We start from the raw sequence: 24,602 nt of genomic DNA, 5'->3' as shown, positions 1-24,602 counted from the left end.
GAAACTCTGTCTCTATTTAAAAAAAAAAAAAATGCTGTTATTATCCTTAACTCACAGAGGAGGCTTGGAGAGTTAAGCCGCTTCCCCCAAGGGCACACAGTGAGCTGTGGCAGAGCTGCAATAGAAACTTGTCTTTTCCTTGCACACCAGACAGGCTGGAAAGTCAGGAAAGGGTGTGTTCTAGGAGCTACTGGAAGGAAATCTTTCAACAAGGAGGGCTTGGACAACAATGTCAGATTCTGTTAGGCGAAGCAGGATATGGGGCCCAAGTGTCTGCTTAGACTTGGCAACCAGGACACTGCCAGTGACCTTGGCAAGGGCACCTAGGAGAAGTGGTTGGGGTGGAGGCCAACTGCAGAGGAAAGTGTGGACTGGTCTTTCTGGAAAGGTTGCAGTGAGGGGAGAGTGGGCAGAGCTGCTGGGGAACCTGGGCCGGGAGGAGGCAGAAGAGGGGAACACATATAGGGGTGTGAGAATAGAGGTGGCTTCTGCTGGTCAGCCTCTGGGCTGGGTGGTGAGGCTGAATACAGAGGAGGGGCTCTTTTCTGCTCACTCGGAAGGGAAGGGGGTAGGAAGTGCAAAAGCAGGTGTGTCTGGAGAAAGAAGGGGGTGCGGAAGAGGAAGCTCCAGTTTTATAAAATCTAAGTGATGGATCTTGGTTGGGGAAGAGAGCAGAAGGCCAAGGCCCTGAGGGAGATGGCAGGGGCTGGCCTGTGTTGTCCAGTCCAGTAGCCACTAGTCACATGTAACTATTTAAATTAATTAAAAGTAAATTGGGCAGTCATGGTGGCTCCCACCTCTAATCCCAGCACTTTGGGAGGCCGAGGCAGGCGGATCACCTGAGGTCAGGAGTTTGAGACCAGCCTGGCCAACCAACATGGTGAAACCCCATCTCTACTAAAAATACAAAAAAAAAAAAAAAAATTAGCCAGGCGTGGTGTTGGGCACCTGTAATCCCAGCTACTTGGGAGGCTGAGGGAGAGAATTGCTTGAACTCAGGAGGTGGAGCCTTCAGTGAGCCGAGATCGTGCCAGTGCACTCCAGCCTGGGCGACAGAGCAAAATTCCGTCTCAAAAAAAAAAATAATAATTAATTAAAGGTAAATAAAATACAAATTTCATTTCCTTGGCTGCATATTTCCACCCAGGCCACCTGTGGCTTTTGGGTACCCTATTGGACAGCATAAAGAATGTTTCCATCATTCCAGAGTGTTCTACTGGGCGGCACTGGTCTAGACCGAGCATGGTGACTGGGTGGGGAATGCTGCCCAGAGATCCTACCTGGCTATAAGTCCAGGCCTGAAGTCATGCCCACAGTAGGGCCCTCCACACAGTCTCGGTCAAGACCCTTCTCCCCTCTTTGGGATTCCCCCAGATCTCCCTCCTGGCACAGCCAGCCCCTTCCTCCCCACTGTTTCACGAGGCCACCCTGGGGTTCTCTACTTGTCCCACTGCCAGGCCTCTCACAGCCGTGGAGGGTTGGGAAGAGTGCCAATGTTCAGGGCTGTGCCAAGATGGCAGCCCATGGACAGAGGTGAGCTGACCTCTCCACCCAGAGCTGACCCTGCTGGGCTCAGGGTGTATGAGTCGGCTCACTGGTCCCCACCAGCCGATCAAGAGGGATCTCAGAGATTGCCCAGCTCAGTCCCACATTTCACAGACGAGCACACTGTGTTTCAGAGAGGTCTGGAAAAAAAGCATGGACAGCAGAGGTTTGTCCTCATTTCCTTTATTGTACTCCACCCCTTGCTTCTCCCAGACCTTCTGTTCAGACACAGCCAGGCAGGTCTTGGGAGCTGGGGCCGAGCCACAGGCAGGGAGCCCAGGATTTGGCTGGGGCTCCCACCCCAACCCGAGGTAGCTGAGTAAGGATTCATGGCTAGGAGGGCTGTCCTGGCCTGGCACGCTTGGAGAGAAGCCTTTCCCTATGGAGGTGACATGGCACGGACCACGTGTGTGTGCTTGGGGGTGTAGGTGTGTGCAGATGGTTGTGTTTGCAGGGCCCAGGCTGTTCACATACAGTGTGGAAGGACGCTGTGTGCACGTGGGTGGTGTGTACACTGGGTTGTGTGCAGGAGACACCGTGTGGCACGTGAGCACACAACACACACGCTGAAGGTGTTTGAGACCCTGTTCAGTATCTGCGCCCGCCAGGCAGTGCAGGCTCAGGGCTGAGTCTGACTCCTGCTCAGGAGCTTAGAGTTAGAAAGTTCCAGGACAGCACTTCTTAAACTTCGGTCTCAGAATGGCCTAGGGAGTTTGCCATCCACGCGGATCATATGGCCAGCCCTGGAGCCTTTGGTTCAGGAGGTCTGCGGTGGGCCCAGGAGCTTGCACTGTCAGTGAGTTCCCCAGGGAACCCCAAGGCCAGGAAGAAACAGGACTCAAGCAGGGCTGTCTAATAGAACTTTCTTCGATGGTGAAAATGCCCTGAGCTGTCCAGTATGGCAGCCACTAGCCACGTGTGTCTACTGAGCAGTTGAAATGTGGCTAGTTCAACTGAGGAACTGAATTTTGTGTTTCATTTGATTTTATTTTAGTTTAATTTAGTCACCTATGGTTACTGACTGCCACATTGGAGAGCCCAGATCTAGAGAAATGGAGGCAGCGGGTTGGATAATGAGGGTCCAGAGAGAGAAGCACAAAGCTAGGGTACAGGTGTGTGGGAGGGCCCTGCCCAGCCCCAGCCCTTCCCCACCAGGAGCGGCTGAGGCTGGGGTAGGGCTCCACTAGGGGGTGTGGAGTTGGAGCCAGAGCTCAGATTTGCACAGGTCTCTCCTAGTATGCGCCCTGAGCTTCTGGCAAACTGCTATCTGCCTGGCTGAGAGGGTAGGAGACTTCCTGGGGAGGCCCCTCTGCCCTGGCTGGGACCCACCAGGGCCCCAGGCTGGAGCCTCACGCTGCATCCAGTCAGGAGTCCCGGGCTGACCATCAGGATGTCCTCATGTTCTCCTGCAGGCCCAGGGTGGAGCCGGTGGCTGCGAGGTCACGCTCATCCTGTGTGTGTGGGGCAAGGGTTGCGGGATACAAGTCAGCGCTGGGGAAGCAGCTGCCCACACCCCCCACCCCAACACAGACACACGCGCCAGAGGCCTTTGGAGGGCCTGGTGCAGGGGCTTCTCTTACCGCCCCTGGCCCCATGTCCTCAGCGTACTTGAACTTCTTTTGCTTGTAGTAGTGTCTCTTGGGCAGGATGTGGAGCAGCAGCAGGTCACAGAGAACTGTGGCCTGGGGTCAGGGCAGGGCATGGAGACAGTGTGGGAATCCGGGGCGGGTACAGGGCCCTCCACATCCCACCTCAGTCCCTGGCGGTGTGGCCCCGGCTGGATCCGACCTCACTGGAGGCCAGTTTCCTGGAGGGTGGATGAGGCCCTGCAGGACCCTCAGGGGACCAAGATGGTTCCACCCCAACTCTGTCCTGCCCCAGCTCTGGGCCTTGGTTTTTTTAGATCTACCATGGGTGGTGGGGTGGGCAGCCGCTGGCTCAAACATGAGAGACGGGTAGGGTCAAGTTTCAGGGTGAGGCACGTGCTGCTGCTACTGAGTTGTGGAAGAGGAGGGGCCGACCCCAGCATGGTGACCCGGTGACCCCAGCGCTTACCACCCCAAAGATGCCAATTCCAGAGCCGATGGTGGTCATCGTGGGGATGATGTCAAACTTCCCAGCCTGGTGGCAGGACCCAGGGAGAGAAGGGTTAACCGTTGGAAGGGGCCCAGCTGGAAAAGGCCGGACCTGGGACAAGGGGACTTCCCACCTTCGGCTGTGAACTGTGCCCCCTCTGACTCTACATGGGCCACCAGCTGCGGGTCAGTAGACTTGGGTTTTGACCTTGGCTCTGCCTCCCTGGGCCCAGGGAGACTGTGGGGGAGGCATGGCCACAGGTTGCAAAGCCCTGCCCTGGACATGCCCCACGCCCCATCTGTTATTATAAGTAAAACTGCTGAGTGAACCCACCCAATCTCCGGTCGTCTATAACTGTAGACGCCCAGAGGTACTCACAGGAGCTGAGAATGCATCTCAGCTGCCACCACCCTCATGCTGGACACTCACCTTGCCGTCCACCAGGATGTCAAAGCGAATCCCAAACACCTTGAAGAGGTGACGGTGGTTGGTCCCGTTCTCCACAAAGTGCCTGGCAAACCTTGGGGAAGGGATCAGGCGGCAGGAGGGTGATGCAGGGGACTGTCTTGGGTCTGGGGTCCTTAGCGCATCAGGGATGCAGGAGCTTTAGTGGTCTCTGAATACAGCCCCATCCCCAAACCCGGGCAGGATCCCAGGCCTCATTCTAGCAAAGCTGTACTCAACTCTTGCCCCAACTCCTTTTTTATTTTTATTTATTTATTTATTGTGAGACGGAGTCTCGCGCTGTCACCAGGCTGAATGGAGTGCAGTGGCAAGATCTCGGCTCACCGCAACCTCTGCCTCCCGGGTTCAAGTGATTCTTCTGCCTCAGCCTCCCGAGTAGCTGGGACTATAGGCACGTGCCACCACGCCCAGCTAATTTTTGTACTTTTAGTAGAGACAGGGTTTCACCATATTGGCCAGGATGGTCTCGATCTCCTGACCTCGTGATCTGCCTGCCTTGGCCTCCCAACATGCTGGGATTACAGGTGTGAGCCACCGTGCCCAGCCCCAACTCCTTTTTGTTTGTTTGTTTGTTTCTAAGAGATGGGGTCTCATTCTGTCACCCAGGCTGGAGTGCAGTAGTATTATCACAACTCACTGCAGCCTCAGATTCCTGGTCTCAAAGCAATCCTCCCACCTCAGCCTCCCAAGATACCTTGATTACAGGTGTGGGTGCTGTGCGCAGCCATTGCTCCAGCTCCCAATGTCAGCAGTTTCCCCAGCTAGTCCTGGCCGGTGGGCCTCGAGGGGTCTGAGACCCAGGGACAGGGGATCTGAGACTTCAATATCTTGCTCCCTGCTGGCTTCCTGCATGGCCACCCAGGCGGAATGGGAGCTGCCCAGGACCCTCTGCTCCCCGCTGGGGATACTTTCTCAGGCCTGCAGGGTTCTGGGAGTGGAAAAGCCCGCAGGACCACAAGGAAGAACGTGCTGCTGGGGGCCTGGCAGATACCTGAAGTTGAAGCCTGGGGAGAGATTTTTCTCCTCGTACAGCCCATGGAACTCATAGATGGGTTTGCAGTGTCGTACGTGCCAGTCCAGGTCACAGTGCCAGTCGATGGTGATGCCAACCACTCCACCCTGCCAAGGGCACACGTAGTTAAGATCTGGGATTTCGGGATCAAAAACCCCCATCTCAGCCCGGCACGGTGGCTCACACCTGTAATCTCAGCACTTTGGGAGGCCGAGGCAGGTGGATCATCTGAGGCCAGGAATTCAAGACCAGTCTGGTTCATATAGTGAAAACCTGTCTCTACTAAAAATACAAAAATTAGCCAGGTGTGTTGGTTCACGCCTGTAATCCCAGCTACTCGGGAGGCTGAGTTAGGACAATCACTTGAACCTGAGAGGCGGAGGTTGCAGTGAGCCAAGATGTGTCACTGCACTCTAGCCTGGGCAACAGAGCCAGACTCCGTCTCAAAGACAAAAACAAGCAAAAACCCCATCTCAGAGCTGGTATCAGCACTCTTTCAAGAACAGAACATTTTGGAGCCGGGCGCAGTGGCTCGCGCCTGTAATGCCAGCACTTTGGGAGGCTGAGGTGGGCAGATCACTTGAGATCAGAAGTTTGAGATCAGCCTGACCAACATGGTGAAACCTGTCTCTACTAAAAAATACAAAAATTAGCTGGGCATGGTGTCGGGCACCTGTAATCCCAGCTACTTGGAAGGCTGAGGCAGGAGAATTGCTTGAACCTGAGAGGCAAAGGTTGTTATGAGCCAAGATCATGCCGTTGCACTCCAGCCTGGGCAACAAAGCAAAACTCTGTCTCAAAAAAATCAACAACAACAACAATTAAAAAAAAAAAAAAAACTGAACATTTTTTATTTAAGAAAAGATACTGAGAAGCTGTTTTGGGGTAGAGGTCCTGCCACCCTCACTGGCCTTCCTTCCCATTACCCTCCACACTCCAGCTCTCTGATCATTTCATTTGTATTTATTTATTAATTATTTATTTATTTTCGCCCTGCTCTTGTAGCCCAGCTATGTCCTTGTTATTCCCTTCTGTTTCACTCTATGTGTTTCCTTTGGGAACATTTCTCGCTTTATAATCATAAGTTTGTTTAGTGTGATTATGTATTAACCCATCTCCTCCAAGACTGAGCTCCAGGAGGACCAAGCTATCTGTCTCATTCATCACCAACTCCTGAGTTCCCGGCACAGGTCACAGTGCGGGAGGCAAGCAGTTACTGCATTAATTAAAGATGGAATCTGTAAAGATGTGGACTGAGAAGAAAACATTTGAGAAAGCGAAGCTCCTCTGGGCGAGGCAAGTAACAGGTGGAGATGGGCTGAGCAACAGAAGAGCTGGAAGGTGGTCAGAGAAGAGGGCAGGGAGCTGGGCAACTTGGCAGGAGCCTAGTACTGAGAAGTTCCCAGCTGAAGATGGCAGGGAGACCCTCCTTCCTTCCTTCCTTCCTTCCTTCCTTCCTTCCTTCCTTCCTTCCTTCCTTCCTTCCTTCCTTCCTTCCTTCCTTCCCCCTCCCCCCCCCTCCCCCCTCCTTCCCCCTCCTTCCCTCCCTCCCCCCTCCCTCCCCCCCCCCCCCCTCCCTCCCTCCCTCCCTCCCTCCCTCCCTCCCCCCCCCTCCCTCCCTCCTTCCCTCCTTCCTCCCTCCTTCCTCCTCCTTCCCTCCTCCTTCCCTCCTTCCTTCCTCCTTCCTTCCTTCCTTCCTTCCTTCCCTCCCCTCCCTCCCTCCCCCCTCCCTCCCCTCCCTCCCTCCCTCCCTCCCTCCCCCTCCCTCCCCCTCCCTCCCCCCTCCCTCCCTCCTTCCTCCTTCCTTCCTTCCTTCCTTCCTTCCTTCCTTCCTTCCTTCCTTCCCTCCCTCCCTCCCTCCCTCCCTCCCCTCCTTCCCTCCTTCCTCCCTTCCTTCCTCCCTCCTTCCTCCCTCCCTCCCTCCCTCCCTCCCCCTCCCTCCTCCCTCCCTCCTTCCTTCCTTCCTTCCTTCCTTCCTTCCTTCCTTCCTTCCTTCCTTCCTTCCTTCCTTTTTTTGAGACAGAGTCTTGCTCTGTCGCCCAGGCTGGAGTGTAGTAGTGCGATCTCAGCTCACTGCAACCTCTGCCTCCCAGGTTCAAGCGACTCTCCTGCCTCAGCCTCCTGAGTAGCTGGGATTAAAGGCACACGCCATCACGCCCGGCTAATTTTTTGTATTTTAAGTAGAGATGGGGTTTCACCGTGTTAGCCGGGATGGTCTCAATCTCCTGACCTCGTGATCTGCCCGCCTCGGTCTCCCAAAGTGCTGAGATTACAGGCGTGAGCCACCACGCCCGGCCCTGATGGCAGGGAGGTTTTTAGAACACGGAGGTCTAACATTCAGCACATGTGTTGCTCTGGTGTGAACCCCCTCCAGGGGTCAGGAACCTGAGGCCCATGGGCCGGATCATGGCCAGGTTCATTGTTCGCATCTTGTCTGTGGCTGCCCTTGCCCTTCCACAGCAGACTTGGGTAGTTGGCACAGAGCCCATATAGCCGGCAAAGCTGAAAATAGTTCCTCTCTGGCCCTCGAAAGAAAAGTTTGCTGACCTCCCTTGTAGACAGACAAATGTGTCGTGAGTGGGTTATTTTGGTAACATCACAGAAAAGGGATTGATTTAGTTCCTGAATAGGCAACTGCGAGAGCAGGACTAATAAGGAACACGTGCTGACAGGTGTATAGACTTCCCACGTGCCAGGCAGCGAGGCACGCCAGGCACACCGCGTCAACTCACTTGACCCTCGGGACGACTCCACGAGACTGGCACCATTATTGCTCCCCGCTTGGTGGGTCCAAAAACTCAGACCCACTGAAGTGAAGAGACTTGTCTGAGTTCATACTGCTCATTTGGGGCAGAGCTGGGATTTGAACCCAGTCAGATAGTTCTGTGCTCGTAGGGACCGCTTCTCCGGAATCCCAGGTGACTGTGAGGATCCCAGGGCACAGGATTTCTCAGGGCCATAGGCTATAGGATTCAAGCTGCTTTTTTTTGTTTGTTTGTTTTTTGAGATGGAGTCGCTCTGTCGCCCAGGCTACAGTGCAGTGGCGTGATCTCGACTCACTGCAACCTCCACCTCCTGGGTTCAAGCGACTCTCCTGCATCAGCCTCCTGAGTAGCTGGGATTACAGGTGCCTGCCACCACACCCAGATACTTTTTGTATTTTTTTTTTTTTGGACAGAGTCTTGCTCTGTCACCCAGGCTGGAGTGCAGTGGCATGATCTCAGCTCACTGCAACCTCTGTCTCCCAGGTTTAAGCGATTCTCCTGTCTCAGACTCCCGAGTAGCTGGGATTATAGGCACATGCCACAACGCCTGGCTAATTTTTTTGTATTTTTAGTAGAGATGGGGTTTTACCATGTTGGTCAGGCTGGTCTCGAACTCCTGACCTCAGGTGATCTGACCTTGGCCTCCCAAAGTGCTAGGATTACAGGCGTGAGCCACCACGCCAGGCCATTAATTATTTTTTGAGACAGAGTCTCATGTTGTTGCCCAGGCTGGAGTGCAGTGGCACCATCTTGGCTCACTACAACCTCCACTTCCAGGGTTCAAGTGATCCTTGTGCCTCAGTCTCCCAAGTAGCTGGGATTACAGGTGCCCGCCACCACACACCTGGCTATTTTTTTTTTTTTTTTTGTATTTTAGTAGAGATGGGGTTTCACCATATTGGTCAGGCTGGTCTCGAACTCCTGACCTCAGGTGATCCGCCCACCTTGGCCTCCCAAAGTGCTGGGATTACAGGCGTGAGCCACTGCGAGCCACTGCGCCCGGCCAATTTTTGTTTTTGTTTTTTTTTTGCTTTTGGAGATGGAGTCTTGCTCCATTGCCCAGGCTGGAGTGCAGTGGTGCAATCTTGGCTCACTGCAACCTCCGCCTCCCGGGTTCAAGTGATTCTCCTGCCTCAGCCTCCCTAGTAGCTGGGATTACAGGCGTGCGTCACCATGCCCAGCTAATTTTTGTATTTTTAGTAGAGATTTTTGTATATTTGGTAGAGAAGGAGGTTTCACCATGTTGGCCAGACTGGTCTCGAATTCCTGGCCTCAAGTGATCCACCCGCCTCTGTGGGTATTATAGGCATGACCCACCGTACCTGACCAAGCTGCTTTTATCTAGTTTTTTTTTTTTTTTTTTAAGCAGGACATCAATAAACATCCAGATGACAAGGTTTGCCCACATCCGTTCATTCTGGACACCTCCTTTGTGCCAGTTCCATGCCAGGACCCGCTGAAGACATGGATCTGACCTTCAGGGGGCCCCAGTATCGGGGGACAGACCCATAATATACTCAGCCCTCACCAAGGAGACTTGGGAGGATGCACTGGGCCTAAAATGCCGTTATCAGGATCCTGCGGCCCAGCCCTCCCCACCTGCCTGGCACCATGCCCCATACCTTCTCAGCCAGGCTGCTGAAGTTCTGGCCTGACTCTTGCACCACGTAGCCAAGCTGGAAGACTGGGCACAGGGGGTGCAGGGTCTTGTGATAGAGGCAGGTCTTCATGTAAGCGGCATTCACCTCTTCCACCAAGTTGCGCCTATGGGGGTGGAAGGTGTTGACAGCAGCTGTGTGTCATCCGGGAGGGTGCGCGCCACGCCCCAAAGCCTGGGGACCCCTCACAGGCTCCGCAATGCCCCTTTGATTCCTTCCATGCCAGCAGGAATGGAGATGGAGGGAGACAGAGACTGTGGACAGCTCCCGGAGCAGCCTCGGCCAGCCACCTGCATTTCTGCCCTAGTTTCTCACGCACCTGTTGACCTTGAAGCGTGGGAAGCTGATGCTGTTCTTGATGAAAAGAGTGAAGTTCTCGGCCTCTCGAAGAAGGGCAGGGCTGGAGGACACCACACTCACTCACCGCCCCTCCCCAGGAGGCCCCCTGTGTGTCCCACACAGAGCTTGGCATAGCAGGGGGTGGGCCGAGCCTCCGGGACCCGCCTGCAGCCCTGGGCCGGCGGAGGGGTGGGTGTGCTCTAAGGTGGCCGGGACCCAGGGGAGTCTTTGGCCTAGGTTGTGCGGATGGGGTGACGGTGGGGTCAGAAAAAGGGGTCAAGATCCTTTCTAGACCCAGGCCCCCCTCTGTCTGGCCTGGGACCCTGTTCTTAGCTCCCCGGAAGGTCAGACTGTTACCGCGGGATGTCATCATCCACCTCCACCGGGCACCAGCCAAAGATCTCACACGTCTTCAAGGTGTCGTTGAAGGCCACACACTTGCCCGTGCGGATGCCTGGAGCCAGAGAGAAACCCCTGGGTGCCTGCACTAAACTGGGGTGTAGAGGAGGCTGCCCCAGGCCCCTTCCCCAGGAGCCCCCAGTGACGGGCCACTCGAGCAAAGGAGCCGAGGACAGACACGTGGCTGGGTCCGGGACGGGCAGGCCAAGCCTGGGCGGGGAGGAGAGAGGGCTGGAGGGAGTCCCTCCCGGAACCCGCCTCAGCGGTGTGGGGAGAGGCAGGTCAGCACCAAGCTGGGCCTGCAGGACGCCAGGGCCTGCAGCCGGGGGACTGTGGAGGGACAGGAGGAGGCTGACCCCTTACCTTGGGCCTTCCTCTTGGCCTTCCCAGGGGTACAGCCACTGTCATCCTTGCATATGCCCCCTTCTGGGTGCTGGGGGAGGCGAAAGCTGCTGGCCACAGGCCCCTTGGGTGGGGTCCTGAGAAGAGCCCCTCCCGCCCCCAGGACCCTAGGGAGAGCGTGGGGCAGAGTCTCAGACCTCTCTGGAGTGACACCTGCTCACAGCCTCCTTCCCCCGTTTCCCCCCAACACTGCTCTGCCGAGGCCCCCCCCCGCCGGGCTCATGCCCAGCCGCCTACTGTCAATGTCAGCTGGGCGGTGGGGGTGGGCACAGTCTCGGCACCCTGCCTGGTACGCTGTATGCTGGGCGGGAAGGCTTAGCTCTGCAAGGGTTGACAGTTACTGTGTGTGAATATATGCCCGAGTTTGCATCACCGTGGCCCCTGCAGGAAGGCTCTCTGGCATCCTCTCAGTGCCCATGGAGACTGTCTGCAGGTCATTTTCCCCCGTGAGTCCGAGAACGGGGCTGGCGGGCAGAAGTTCTCACCTCTGCACAGTAGCCTTGAGTCTGCTTTGGGGTCACGATGAAATTGGTCATGACCACGAAGGAATTGTCCCCCTAGAAGAGGGGCAGGGGGAGGGCAGGGTGGGCTGGGAGAACAGCCTCAAGGGCCCCAACGCTGCCCCAGCAGGACCCTAGAGCCCACAGGACACGCAGCAGCCACCACACCCCCTGCCACCCACATGGGGTGATATCACCAGGGCTGCCTTTGCCCGGCAGAGGTCCAGAGAGAAAGAGGAGCTGGGCTGGTCCCACCCAGCTCTGAGACAGGCCCTGTGAGGGGAAGGCGCAGCCCTGAGTCAGCTCACCTGGGCTGGGAAGACGTAGTCAGCCACGTCCCAGACCTGGGGGCCGAGGCCAGGGAGCTGGGTCACGGCCAGGCCCTTGAGTTTCACAGACACACTGCTGATGAGGCCGCTCGAGGTCTGGTAGCCCTTCTCGTAGAGGAACACCCACCTGTGCGGGTAGGGGACAGAGCGGGGGACGGAGGGGGAGCTGTGGTTCTGGCATCAGCTGGACCCGTCACATCCTTTCCCGTGCCCTCCCCAGGTGTGCCTCTGAACCACCATCTGCTCCTAAAGCACCTGGCTTGGGCTAAAGGCAGGACAACCTCCCGTGCCTCCCCCTGCTGGCCTGGGCCTGAAGTGCCACGGTGCTTTCGCTATGGAAATGCTAATTCTGGCCGGGCATGTCATCCCAGCACTTTGGGAGGTCGAGGTGGGTGGATCCCCTTAGGTCAGAAGTTTGAGACCAGCTTGGCCAACATGGTGAAACCCTGTCTCTACTAAAAATACAAAAAGTAGCTTGGCCTGGTGTCGGGCGCCTGTAATCCCAGCTACTTGGGAGGCTGAGGCAGGAGAATCGCTTGAACCCAGGAGCCGGAGGTTGCGGTGAGCTGAGATTGCACCATTGCACTCCAGCCTGGGCAACAAGAGCAAAACTCTGTTTAAAAAAAAAAAAAGAAAGAGAGAGAGAAAGAAAGAAAAATGCTAATTCAAATACTCTTTCCAATCCTTTTCCAAGAACAGAGTTTGCTGGGTCCTGGAGGCCAAGCCTCTCAGACCCCAGTCCTTCCCAGGGTGCCTCTCCTTCCAGAGGTCCCAGCAGAGCACGAAGGCTGAGAATATACTCTTCAATGCCTAACAGTCTGGGTCTAAATCCCAGGTCCACTACTTACTGTGGGATTTAGGGTAAGTTATTCAATCCCCCTGTGCCTCAGTTTCCTCATCTGTAAAATGGGAATAACAACAGTACTTCTTTATTTTATTTTATTTTTTTGAGACGGCGTCTCACTCTGTTGCCCAGGCTGGAGGTCAGTGGTGTGATCTCGGCTCACTGCAACCTCCCTCTCCCGGGTTCAAGCGATTCTCCCGTCTCAGCCTCCTGAGTAGCTGGAATTACAGGCATACGCCACCATACCCAGCTAATTTTTTGTGTGTTGAGATGGGGTTTCACCATGTTGGCCAGGATGGTCTCGATCTCTTGACCTTGTGGTCCGCCCGCCTCGGCCTCCCAAAGTGCTGGGATTACAGGCATGAGCCACCGCGCCCGGCCAACAATGGTATTTCTTGTAGTGATCAAATGAGTGAGTTCATACGTGTAGAAACACTCAGAATGGGAATGGCACAGAATAAATGCAGTATAGACATTAGTTGTTATTATGATTCAGCCATACTGGGACCCCCTGGGAGACAGCGGGGAAAACAGAGCAGGGAAGTGGTCCTCTCCAGGGCTTGCAGCGTCCAGCCCCTCGGTCGGGGCACTGTGGGAGTGGCTCAGTCGGGAGGTTTTCCAGCTTTCTTGGGAAATTCTGGCCTTGCCTTCCCAGCGTTGAGCAGTCCTGTTCCTTTGGGTTCTCCACTTCCAGTCTGGGAGTTTCCATGTGGCTAACCTTCCTCTTAGCCCCAGGAGTTGGGCAGATGACCAAGGCTTGCCAATCAATGTTCCATCCCCCTAGTAACAGTGACGGGTCTAAGGACACGCACATGACCTGGGGAGTTTCAGCAACGAGGCCAGGACTTTTCTGGGAATTGCCAGGAAAGAAACATCCTGTCTACCGAGTGGCTAAGCAGGGCGGCTGCTAGATGAAAACTATGGTAGTCATCTTTGCCGCCTTCTGAAGAGAGCAATCCTGACAATGAAGCTCACCTAGAGGAAAGCCAGGCCAGGAGATAGAGAGGGGCAGAATCCTGACAAGGCTCTTTGAGCACCTGGATTCAGCCATACCTGAAGCACAGTTGAAAAATCTACCTCTGGACTTTTCAGTTATGTAAACCAATAAATGTCCTTCCTTTATTTAAACCCTTGGATTTGGTTTCTGTTGCTTGCAAATGGAATAGTCCTGGATAACACTCCTCTCCAGGCTGTGGCCCCTTCCTCGAGGAAAGACTCTTCGTGGAGATTCAGGGTAGTCTGTGTGTGTGTGTGTGTGTGCGCGCGCGTGTGTGTGTGTGTGTTGGGATATGGGGTGTGTGGCTGTATACCTCCAGGGCAAATCTGTGAGTGCACCTGTGGCCAGATATGTCATCTCCCCCCACTCCTTACCCTACCCCAAGCTCACCTGTCCAAGGGGAGCTCAAAGTAATGGACTCTCTTCTCCTTCCCCCAGGTCTCTGGTAACAGAACTCTCCAGGCCTCTTAGTCCCAGAGTCTCCTGTCTCCCCACTGCAGGCCCCAGGAAGGCCACCCACCAATGTCCTTTTCTTTCTTCTCACGGTCCACCCACCTCTTCTCCAAGCCCCCTTTCACCTTGGAACTGGGGCCAAGCCACACGCTCCCGAAGCCTAAGCTTGGTCACTGCTGCCCCCTGCAGGTCCCAGAGAGCAACAGGTGAGGCATGACAAAGGTCCCTGATCCTCAGCGTCCTGAGTCTGTCCCGCTGTCTCCAGCCCCATCCGGGAGAGCAAGGGCATCGTCCATCCCCGCCCGCCCTCCTTGGGCCCCTTCCTCCAGGAAGGCCTCTGGTTCTGTGTCCAAGCCAGAAGGAGCTGGTGCAGGGGAGGGGGGAGCTTCTCCATGTCCTGAACCCTTCTATGGGACAGGCCTCCCTCTTGGCACCCCCAGCCCCAACGGGTTAGCAACATTTCTATCTTTACCCAAGACCAACTTATAACAGAGAAGCTGAGGCCTGCAGGAGTGGCAGTCCCAAGTGTCCCCACACTTGAGGCACCCAGCCCAGGACTCATCCCACCTCCACTGAGCAGCACTGGCTTCGACGTGTCTCCCAGGAGGCAGAGCACACAGGGCAGACAGAGCCACCTGGAGCCCACATGCTGGGACTGATGAACTCAGCGTGCGTCTGTGTCTGCCCTTGGGGCTGCCGGTCTTGAGAGTCGAAGGCAAAGGTCGGTCAAATCTGGCATTCATGACCTCAACTCTGGTGATAATAGAATGACTATGGGCCAGGCGCGGTGGCTCATGCCTGTAATCCCGGCACTTTGGGAGGCCGAGGTGGGTGGATCACCTGAGGTCAAGAGTTCAAGACCAGCCTGGCCAACACGATGAAACCCCGTCTCTACTAAAAATACAAAAATTAGCTGGGCGTGGTGGCGGGCACCTGTAATCCCAGCTGCTCGGGAGGCTGAGACAGAGACTCGCTTGAACCTGGAAGGCGGAGGTTGCAGTGAGCCGAGATCGCGCTCTGCACTCCAGCCTGGGCGACAAAGTGAGAATCTGTTGTCTCAAAACAGACAAACAAACAAAAATAATAGAATGACTGTGGTGCCGGGCCCTCTCCTCCAAAGCCATGCCTTGGTCGAGCTTTGTTGTCACCACCCTGGGAAGACAACCAAGAGGGCCTGATGTCAGACACAGGCATCTTCGGAAGCCTATCCGCTTCCAGAAATAACCCTCGCCATGCTTTCTACCTTGTCATCGGCAAGGCTCTCCGATGGCCTTCTCGTGGAAGCGGCCACGTGTGGAGTGGCTGAGGGTCAGGTGCCAGCCCTGCTGCTTCCCAGCTGTGTGGCTTCAGGTTAGAGACTGCACCTCTCTGAGCCCCGGTTTTCTCAATAAAACAGAGGTGAGGCCACCTGCCTCAAAGGCGCTGCTTACTCAATAAGTGCTTAGTGAAGCCCTAGCACATACTCAGCCTGGGCCTCAGGAGACAGAATCATCTAGGTAAGTGTTTGAGGGAAGCTTCTATGAGTTCTTTTTTTTTTGAGATGCAGTCTCAGTCTATCACCCAGGCTGGAGTGCAGTGGCGCGATCTCGGCTCATTGCAACCTCTGCCTCCTGGGTTCAGGTTGGTCTCGAACTCCTGACCTCAGGTGTTCTGCCTGCCTCGGCCTCCTAAAGTGCTGGGATTACAGGCGTGAACCACTGCGCCCGGCCTCTATGAGCTCTTCTGTTTAGTGGTTAGTACTTGGCATGGAAATAGATCTCGCAGGCTGGACACAGTGGCTCACGCCTGGAATCCCAGCACTTTGGGAGGCCAAGGTGGGTGGATCGCCTGAGGTTAGGAGTTGAAGACCAGCCTGGCCAACATGGTAAAACCCCATCTCTACTAAAAATACAAAAATTAGCACTCAGTGGGCACATATAATGAAAACCTCCCATTTTCACTGTTCTCTGTTCCTCCCTCACACATTCCTCTTTCAATGTCAGTCCGCCCCCATTCCCTGAGTGAGCTGCCTCAGACATGCTGTGTCCCCAGAATTCTATCTCCAGACTGCACTCTCCCCTGAGATTCAATTCCACACATTCAGTCATTCAACAAACATGAGCCAGGAATTCTAGCACTTTGGGAGGCTGAGGCGGGAGGATCGCCTGAGGCCAAGAGTTAGAGACCAGCCTGGGCAACATAGCAACACCCTGTCTCTACTTAAAAACAAAAACAAACACATATTTATCCAGCCCTTATTAATGTGCCTAACACTGTTGAACAAAACAAACACGAAAGTGAACAAAACAAACAAAAATCTCACAGCCAAGGGTCTTACACAGATGCTTCTCGAATTACGATGGGGCTATAACCTGATACACTCATCCTGAGTCAAAAAGCCTCTTAATCCCCCCAATAAACCCACCATAAAGTCAAAAAATCCTAAGTCAAACCACGCTAAGTCCAGATGCTCCTCAACTTACAATGTGATAATGTCCTGATAAAGTATCTGTTTTTTTTGAGGCAGAGTCTCACTCTATCTCCCAGGCTGAAGTGCAATGGCGTGATCTTGGCTCACTGCAGCCTCTACCTCCGGGGTTCAAGCGATTCTCCTCCCTCAGCCTCCTGAGTAGCTGGGATAACAGGCGTACGCCACCACACCTGGCTAATTTTTGTATTTTTAGTAGAGACGGGGTTTCACCATGTTGGCCAGGCTGGTCTTGAACTCCTGACCTCAGGTGATCCACCTTCCCAAAGTGCTGGGATTACAGGCGTGAGCCACTGTGTCTGGCCTGCAAGATCTATTTCCATGCCAAGTACTAACCACTAAACAGACAGAAATTCAACTGGATCAACCTGAACTGTCCATCTCCCTTTAGAACTTGTTCCCCTGTGTCCTCGTCATGGAGAATGGTTCTGTCCTCACCCTATCACCCAGGCTCAATACCTGGGCAGCACCCTCACAGCCACCCTCCCCATCATGCCCACATTGGTTGGGTCCCCTAGTCCTTCCTGGCCTCCCTCAGCTTTCATCTAAGGACCCAGAGTGCTGGTTGTGGGAAGACTGAGACATTGGAGGAGCTGGGGCAGGTGCGGGGGCAGCTCTGGCGTGGGTTGGGAGGACTGGCCAGGTGGCTGGTGGGACACAGGGTGTGGCCATGGGCCACAGGCAGGAGTTGACCAGAGGGGGCGTGTGCTGTCAGGGAGCAGCAGCCCTGGGGAGGGGCACGAGCAGACTCCAGGCTCAGAATTGGGGCCCACCCTGAGGCCCCCATGCAACCTGCAGACAAGTCGAGGAGCATCTGGGCAAGTTCCTTGAGTGCAGGATCTTGGTTTGTTTTGTTCACTTCTGTATTTTTAGTGTCTGGAACAGTGCTTGGTGCATAATAGGGGCTCGATAAACACCTGTGTGGTGAATGACTAACTGAATGTGGAACTGAATCTCAGGCCAACGATTTGTGTTTTTAATTTTTTTTTTTTTTGAGACGGAGCCTCGCTCTGCCGCCCAGGCTGAAGTACAGTGGCGCGATCTCGGCTCACTGCAAGCTCTGCCTCTCGAGTTCATGCCGTTCTCCTGCCTCAGCCTCCAGAGTAGCTGGGACTACAGGTGCCCGCCACCACACCCGGCTAATTTTTTGTATTTTTAGTAGAGACAGGGTTTCACCATGTTAACCAGATGGTCTCAGTCTCCTGACCTCATGATCCACCTGCCTCGGCCTCCCAAAGTGCTGGGATTAGAGGCATGAGCCACCACACCTGGCCAAATTATTTTATTTTTATTGTTATTTATTTATTTTTGAGACAGGGCATCACTCTGTCCTTCAGGCTGGAGTGCACTGGTGCAGTCACGGCTCACTGCAGCCTCAACTTTCCAGGCTCACGTGATCCTCCCATCTCAGCCTCCTGAGTAGCTGGGACTGACTACAGGCACGCACCACCACACCCAGCTATTTTTTTTTTTTTTTTTCAGATACAGGGCCTCACTGTGTTGGCCAGGCTGGTCTTGGACCCCTGAGCTCAAGTGATCCGCTCACTTTGGTCTCCCAAAGTGCTGGGTTTTCAGGCATGCACCACTGCACCCGGCCTGTTTTTCTTTCTTTCTTTTTTTTTTTTTTTTTGAATACGTCACCAATCTCTGAAAACCAAGAAGTTTCTTTCATGCATAAATCTCACTTCTCACTTCTCTTGAGATGTCAGAAGCTCTGGGCTGTGCTAGGTGTCACGTGCTGCGGCGACGATGGGTAGAAGCTGAGCAGGGGCCGCCCCAGGCGTGAGGCCTGCCAGGGTGACAACATCTGTCACCTGTGTTCACTGCCTCTGCCTTGGGTACAGCCCCGTCCTCCCTTCCCATCCCTACGGCCTCTTCACAGCCGTCCTGCCTCTGGTCCTCACGCTCAACCCTGCCTGCCCCAGGCCCTCCCCTGCTAGACATCCTTCTTTGGCTTCCTTCTGCCTGCAGGAGAAATCCCTGCACCTCAGCGCGGTGTTCAAAGGCCTTTGCCATCGCCCCTGCTTGCCCTATCACATCCTCTCCCTTGGGCTCCTTTTATGCCCCCTTCAGCCTAGTCCCAGTGACTCTCTATTCTTCTCCAGCCCCAGGACCTTGGTTCACACTCTGCTTCCTGACAGGAGAACCTGGAAGTGGTGGACACACAACCAGCCTCCTCCAATCAGGGCATTCCGTTTCCTTGACCACAATGATTGATTGGTTCTGGGGTGGGCACGGGACCCGACCCTGTCCGATAAGAGTTGAGCCTGAGACTTTTGCTGGAGCTCTGGAGAAGGAGCAGCTCTTGTGCCTCAGGAGTGGCTAAGCTGGTGAGATGTCAGCTTGGAGCTGCTGGTCACCATGTCACCACCATGAAGACAGAGAACCTGCCTGAGAATGACGCTTCCACCGAAGAAAGAAGAGCCAGAAAAGGGAGACAGGTCCTGGACAGTTTCTTTTGAGAACCAAGACTGGACCCGTGAGAATTCCTCATCTCCTCTCCCCTCTAAACCTTACTCCTCCCATGTCTTCATCCTGGAGGATCCAGCCAGGCCTGAAGCCCACACTGATTTTTCAGTTACCTAAACTACCCGATACTCCCACCCTTTCTTTTATTTATGTATTCATGTATTTGTTTATTTATTTATTTTCAGATGGAGTCTCACTCTGTTGCCCGAGCCGGCCTGCAGTGGCATAATCTCGGCTCACTGCAACCTCCACCTCCCGGGTTCAATCAATTCTTCTGCTTCAGCCTCCCAAGTAGCTGAGATTACAGATGTCCGCCACCACACCCAGCTAATTTTTGTATTTTTAGTAGAGACGGGTTTTCACCATGTTGGCCAGGCTGGTCTCGAACTCCTGACCTCAAGTGATCCACCACCTTGGCCTCCCAGACTGCTGAGATTACAGGTGTGAGCCAACGCACCCGGCCCACCCTTCCTTCTAAATCCGGTTTGATTGGGCTTTTCGGGAACCAAAGGAGTCTAGCTAATTCACCCTCAGTTCCTCCCTCTCCCTCTCTCCACTCCATGTTCCACCTCTCTTCCCTGGCACAGCACCAAGCATGGAGAAGATGCTGAAGAAATGGTCCCTGGATGTGTTTCTCCCAGCAATAATTTCTATCCATCCTTCTCCCTGATTGGTGCACTCTGATCTCCACTTGGAGATCTCAGAACATGTGATTTCAAGAGGTCTGTGTGGAGGCGCAGGGGATGAGTGAGGACTTAGTTGAGAAGAGACCCAGAGGGACTGGAGAGAAAGCTGAAAGCAGCCCAGCCCAGCCCAGCCCACAGCCCCCAGGCCTTTGCTTATGGCTGGTTCCATCAGTGTGACACCTCCTCCAGGAAGGCCTCCTAGGTTTCCTCCCCGAGCAACATTCACAAATCCTTGGGGAAGCTCCTCTATGCTGCAGCAAAACTAGCCCTCTCCTTTCCTTGTCCCAGTGTGCCCCTAGCATGGCCTGCTGGGCCACAGATAACAGCCCATTGCCTGTACACTGCCAGAGACAGAGAGCTCATCACCTCTTTGGGGAGAGCTCTGAGACCATCTTTTTATTTATGTATTTTATTTTATTTATTTGTTGTTATTATTATTATTATTTTTTTATTATTATTTTTTTTGAGACAGAGTCTCGCTCTGTCGCCCAGGCTGGAGTGCAGTGGCACGATCTCCACTCACTGCAAACTCCGCCTCCTGGGTTCACGCCATTCTCCTGCCTCAGCCTCCCGAGTAGCTGGGACTACAGGCGCCCGCCATCATGCCCGGCTAATTTTGGTATTTTTAGTAGAGACGGGGTTTCACTGTGTTAGCCAGGATGGTCTCAATCTCCTGACCTCCTGATCCGCCCGCCTCGGCCTCCCAAAGTGCTGGGATTACAGGTGTGAGCCACCGCGCCCGGCCTATTTACTATTTTTGAGACAGAGCCTCGCTCTGTCACCCATGCTGGAGTGCAATGGGGTGATCTCAGCTCCACTCCGCCTCCCGGGTTTAAGTGATTCTCCTGCCTCAGCCTCCTGAGTAGCTGGGACCACAGGCGCGCATTACCACACCCGCCTAATTTTTTTTTTTTTTTTTTTGCAGACCAAGTTTCACTGTTGTTGCCCAGTCTGGAGTGCAGAAGTGTGATCTTGGCTCACCACAACCTCCACCTCCCGGGTTCAAGCGATTCTCCTGCCTCAGCGCCCCCAGTAGCTGGGATTACAGGTGCCCGCCACCACGCCTGGCTAATTTTGTATTTTTTAGTAGAGATGGGGTTTCTGCATGTTGGTAAGGCTGGTCTCGAACTTCCAACCTCAGGGGATCTGCCCGCCTCGGCCTCCCAAAGTGCTGGGATTACAGGCGTGAGCCACTGCACCCGGCCTTAACTGAGACCATCTTAACTGGATCTGAAAGAGGGTCAGCTCAGCTCAGCCTTCTGGTCTTAGGCCCACTCACTGCCTGCACTTGCCCGGGATCTCCTGGAGGAGCACGACTAGCAGAGACCACAGCCTCCGTTTTCCGCCTCAGAGTCTGTGTTCTCGGCATCTCAGCCTCTCTGTTCAGCCTCAGTAACTCTGTCCATCTCTGAGTCTCGGAACCTCCCTCCCTTCGTCTGAGTTGTGCTCCAGCATTTGTCCCTCTGTCCAGGTCTGTCTCTGTGTCCCCCCATCCCCCACCCAGGCTTTGCCCCGTGTCTGGGACGCAGGGGCCTGGCTGGTCTCTCATGCTCCTTTCCATCCCCCGGCACTGCCTACAGGATCAGACATGAAAGCAAAGCCCTCCCCAGGAAACAGCAAAGTGCTGAGGGGAGTGCACTTTAGGGGGGTTCCCTGCAACCCGTGCCCCATGGGCCGGTTAGGAAGCTGAGCCCGGAGATGCCAAGGCCAAGTCCAGGCTGGCACTGTGGGCAAACTTGGGTTTGCCGCTGTGGGTTCCCGGCTGAGGTCAGCGCAGTACTGGGCAGTGGCCAGACGAGGGCACAAGAGACAGCAGGTGCCACAGCCAGAGCAGGAGCTGGGAGCCTGAGCCTGCAGCCCTCGGGGTTGCTGGTGATGAGGGACCCTGCCTTCCTTCCGTCCTCTGCTGTGTGACGTGGGCAGGCCAGTGCCCTCTCTCTGAGGATGTTTCCTTTCCAGAATATCAAGGCTGACTTTGGAGTCATGCAGGTGGGTTCAAATCCCGGTTAGCCTCTTATTAAGCTGTGAGATCCTGGCTAAATCCTGTGGCCCTGAGGCCCACAGACACCGAGAAGGGCCACATCCATTTGGAACCTGATTAGACGGTCTGGGGAGGGAAGACGGGCAGGAGGGCGGTAGTGAGGTCCCCGTCACTGGAGGTATAGGTTCCCAGCTGGGCAGCAGCTTGGGGCATAGGCTGGGAATGGGAGGGTCCCTCCTACGCTGACAGCCTGTGACCCACACACAGGAGGGACCTGGTGCCCCTCACACCTGCAGATCTGACAGCAGGACTAGGGAGATGCAGGGACAGAGAGAGGACCATCTTCCCCCAGCGTCTTCCAGCAAGGGTAGGCTGGGCCTGAGCAGACAGCCTCTCTCTTCCAGGGAAGGTCAGGAGTGACGCTAATGGTGGACTTCTGGCCCGTCCTGTGCCTGGCATCCCATCATCAGTGCCCAGTAGAAAGGATCCCAGCCCCCTGTGATGGTGAGGAAGGAGAAGGCACAGCAGAGGCCTGGGGGTCAGGGGGGCTCAGCTCCAACCCCGGGTTTGCTGCTGACTTGCTGTGGACCTGGAAACCCCACTGCCCCCTCTGGGCCTGTTTCCCTCCCAAGCTCGAACACCATCGCAGATGTCGGATTAGTCTCTGAACAAGAGAGAGGAGAGGCCAAGGCTGGGGCCTGGCCCTGGGCCCACCTGGACAGCTCTGAGGTTTTGGGGACTAGTGGGACAGAGGGAGGGCTCTTTTGGATGCCAGAAGTTTCAGGGGGACTAGGACTCCGTGGTCCTTGTGTGGGCCCTGGGTCTGCCTGCCCTGGACTCCATTGAGCAGTTCTGGTTTGGAAACACAGTAAAAATGGGGAGGGCAGAGCCCTCAGAATCACACGGCAAAGGTAGGCAAGGGCTACTGGGCACCCCCAGACCCCCAGCAGGGCTGAGCCCCCTCCAGGAACCCTCTGCACAGTCACTACGAGTGGACAAGATGCACCACACACAGGGGACACACATCAGCCACCCAGACACTTGACCCAGGGCAGACATGGGCACAGCCATGTGCACACACAAGGGTACCCACATGTGAGCACCCAGCCCCAGGGACACACACCCAGACACACATGGGCACAGAGCTGCATACGCACACTCACAAGTGTGCCCGCCTCTGCCAGGCCTGCCTTGGCTCCCGAGACAACCAGACCGCAGGAGCGTCCCATGCTGCCCCTGATTCTGCACTCCCGGCCCAGCGGGACAGGTCCAGAGATGCCCAGAAAGGAACTGTCATCCCTGGGACCAGAACCCATCTCTGTCCTCTGCCTGACATGCCAACATTAAGGCACCAGGTATTCAGAATGTGAGGGTTTCTCTGCTCCAAGGGCCTCAAACATCCCTGGATGTCCCTCGCTTAGGCGGGGAAGGTGGCAGACCTGTCATATGGGGTGACAGGTAGGGGGTGTGGCCTCTGTGTCGGTGGCAGCCTGGTGTGGCCTCTGTGTGGACGTGGCCTCTGTGTCAGTGGCAGCCTGGTTTGTCAGGCGGTCAGAGGTCGAGGACTCAGTGGCTGTGGTTGGTGGGGCCCTGGCCCTGAACACCACTAACCACTCAAAGGAACCGTAACACTGAGCTGGCTCCTTGGAACCCAGAGACTCTGCCTCCTGTCCACCGAAGGCCCAGGGGCAGGGCTTCCCCGCCGGCCTCGTCCCCATCTCCACGGTGAGTTGGCAGGATTTTCCATTCCCGCACAGTGGCTTGCCAGGAAGGCCTTCCACTGGATGGAGAGGAAGAGGGGCACGCAAGGGATCTCAGAGTCTGGAGGACAGGCCGGGGGTAGAGGCTGGTGCAGGCAGGCAGGCAGCGGGAGGGGCCCGGACTCACCCGATGACGTAGACCAGGACCACCAGCTGGATCAGTCGGAAGATAACGCCCACCTTCTTGTTGCGTACCAGCACCATGCGGGGGGTGTCATACTCAAAGAGGAAGGCGGCCAGCTCCTCCTGGAACCGCCGTGCCATGGTGGGCCGGCTGGGGCTCAGAACCGAGCCCCCTGCACGGCCGCTGCTCTCAGGGTGAGCCGGGTGCCACCACCCACGTTGATGACAGAGCTTCTGGGGGCTTCCTGGCCCCTTGGGAAGAGCGGGGCAGTGCAGATGGGGCCAGAGGACAGCAGCCAGAGGTCAGCTGGAGGCACTTGGGTTGGAGAGAGAATCCCTGGGCGGTCAGAGCAGCTCTTGGCCCCTGGAAGGCAATAGACTGCAGACCAGCCTCGCCCATGGACAAATAAATTCCCAAAGATAGACGGGGCGGGGCTGGTGGGGCCACCCAGGCCCAGCCCCACTGCCCCTCCTGGCTCTGCGCGGGCCCTGTTGGGCCTCCGGAAACAGGAGTTATTGGCAGGAAACCACAGGCCACCCGTCACAGGGACAAAGATAAAGCTCTCAGCCGACTCCTCAAGTTAATCTTCCCCCCAAAACCTGGCAAGATGGAGCTCTGGCCAGGGCCTGGGGGAAGCTGGAGTGTCCTCAGGTTCAGAGCCTCCCCCCAATTCCCCTCCACTGCCAAAATCAGACATCCATCCCCAGACCCCGTCTCCATCCACCACCCTCCACCCTCCCCCGCCAGGGTTGGCTGCTCCGACCCCGGGGGCCTACAGCAAGCAGGGCAGAGAGGAAGGAGGCTCTGAGTTCCAGCCTGGCCTGTGCCCGGTCAACCTCAGTGCTGAGCTGGCGTCTCCATGCCCCACCTCTCCTCTCCCACCATCTGTCCTGCCAGGGCCACCATCAGAGGGAGAGAGGTAGCAGGTGCCCAGACAAGGCAAGCACCACGTCAGTCACGGGGACCCAAGACCAGCGGACAGAGCCTGACCTTGGCGATCCCTGGCTCTGCCATTTCTTGGCTGTGGGGGTGGGTGTCACCTCGCCTCTCCGAGCCTCTGCCTCCTTGTCTGTACATTGGGGTGAACTGGGGTAATGAGGACCATTCCTTCTAGGTCGAGGCTCACAGGGGATGGGTCTCAGCAACATGGGACAGAGAACTGGAGGCCACCATCGAGTGTGGGGCACAGCACCTCTGCTGTCCCTCCCTTCCCTTCCCAACCCCAGCTCGGCCCTGAACACAAGGGTTTGGGGTGGGCAGAGGGGCCCAGAGCTGGAGGCTTCCCCAGCCCCTCCCCTCGTTTTGAAGGTGAGGAGACCAAGCTCAGAGAA

At 55.7% G+C, this 24,602-nt stretch overlaps 2 protein-coding genes across 2 annotated transcripts in view; both read right to left on the bottom strand.

The window, feature by feature from the left end:
* The window catches only part of NCBP3 (nuclear cap binding subunit 3), a 107,157-nt gene extending 86,242 nt beyond the window's left edge, over nt 1-20,915 (bottom strand). Inside the window, exon 1 of the mRNA XM_050765822.1 lies at nt 20,892-20,915. The gene's annotated coding sequence lies outside the window, so the exon portion shown is untranslated. The remainder of the gene's footprint in view (nt 1-20,891) is intronic.
* Nucleotides 1,712-23,765, bottom strand: P2RX1 (purinergic receptor P2X 1). The gene is made up of 12 exons (XM_050765826.1): nt 23,275-23,765; nt 11,470-11,617; nt 11,147-11,218; nt 10,623-10,692; nt 10,218-10,314; nt 9,841-9,921; nt 9,486-9,627; nt 5,078-5,205; nt 4,051-4,141; nt 3,601-3,666; nt 3,126-3,227; nt 1,712-2,996 (listed from the first exon to the last, which is right to left on the bottom strand). Exons 1-12 carry the CDS (start codon nt 23,409-23,411, stop codon nt 2,931-2,933), a joined length of 1,200 nt encoding a protein of 399 aa, XP_050621783.1. The 5' UTR covers nt 23,412-23,765; the 3' UTR covers nt 1,712-2,930.
* Nucleotides 23,766-24,602: the final 837 nt, after the last annotated feature.

Source organism: Macaca thibetana, chromosome 16, assembly GCF_024542745.1.
Source record: "Macaca thibetana thibetana isolate TM-01 chromosome 16, ASM2454274v1, whole genome shotgun sequence".
NCBI classification, from domain to species: Eukaryota; Metazoa; Chordata; class Mammalia; order Primates; family Cercopithecidae; genus Macaca; species Macaca thibetana.
Note: the sequence above shows the minus strand (reverse complement) of the source record. Positions and strands in the feature narration are given on the sequence as shown.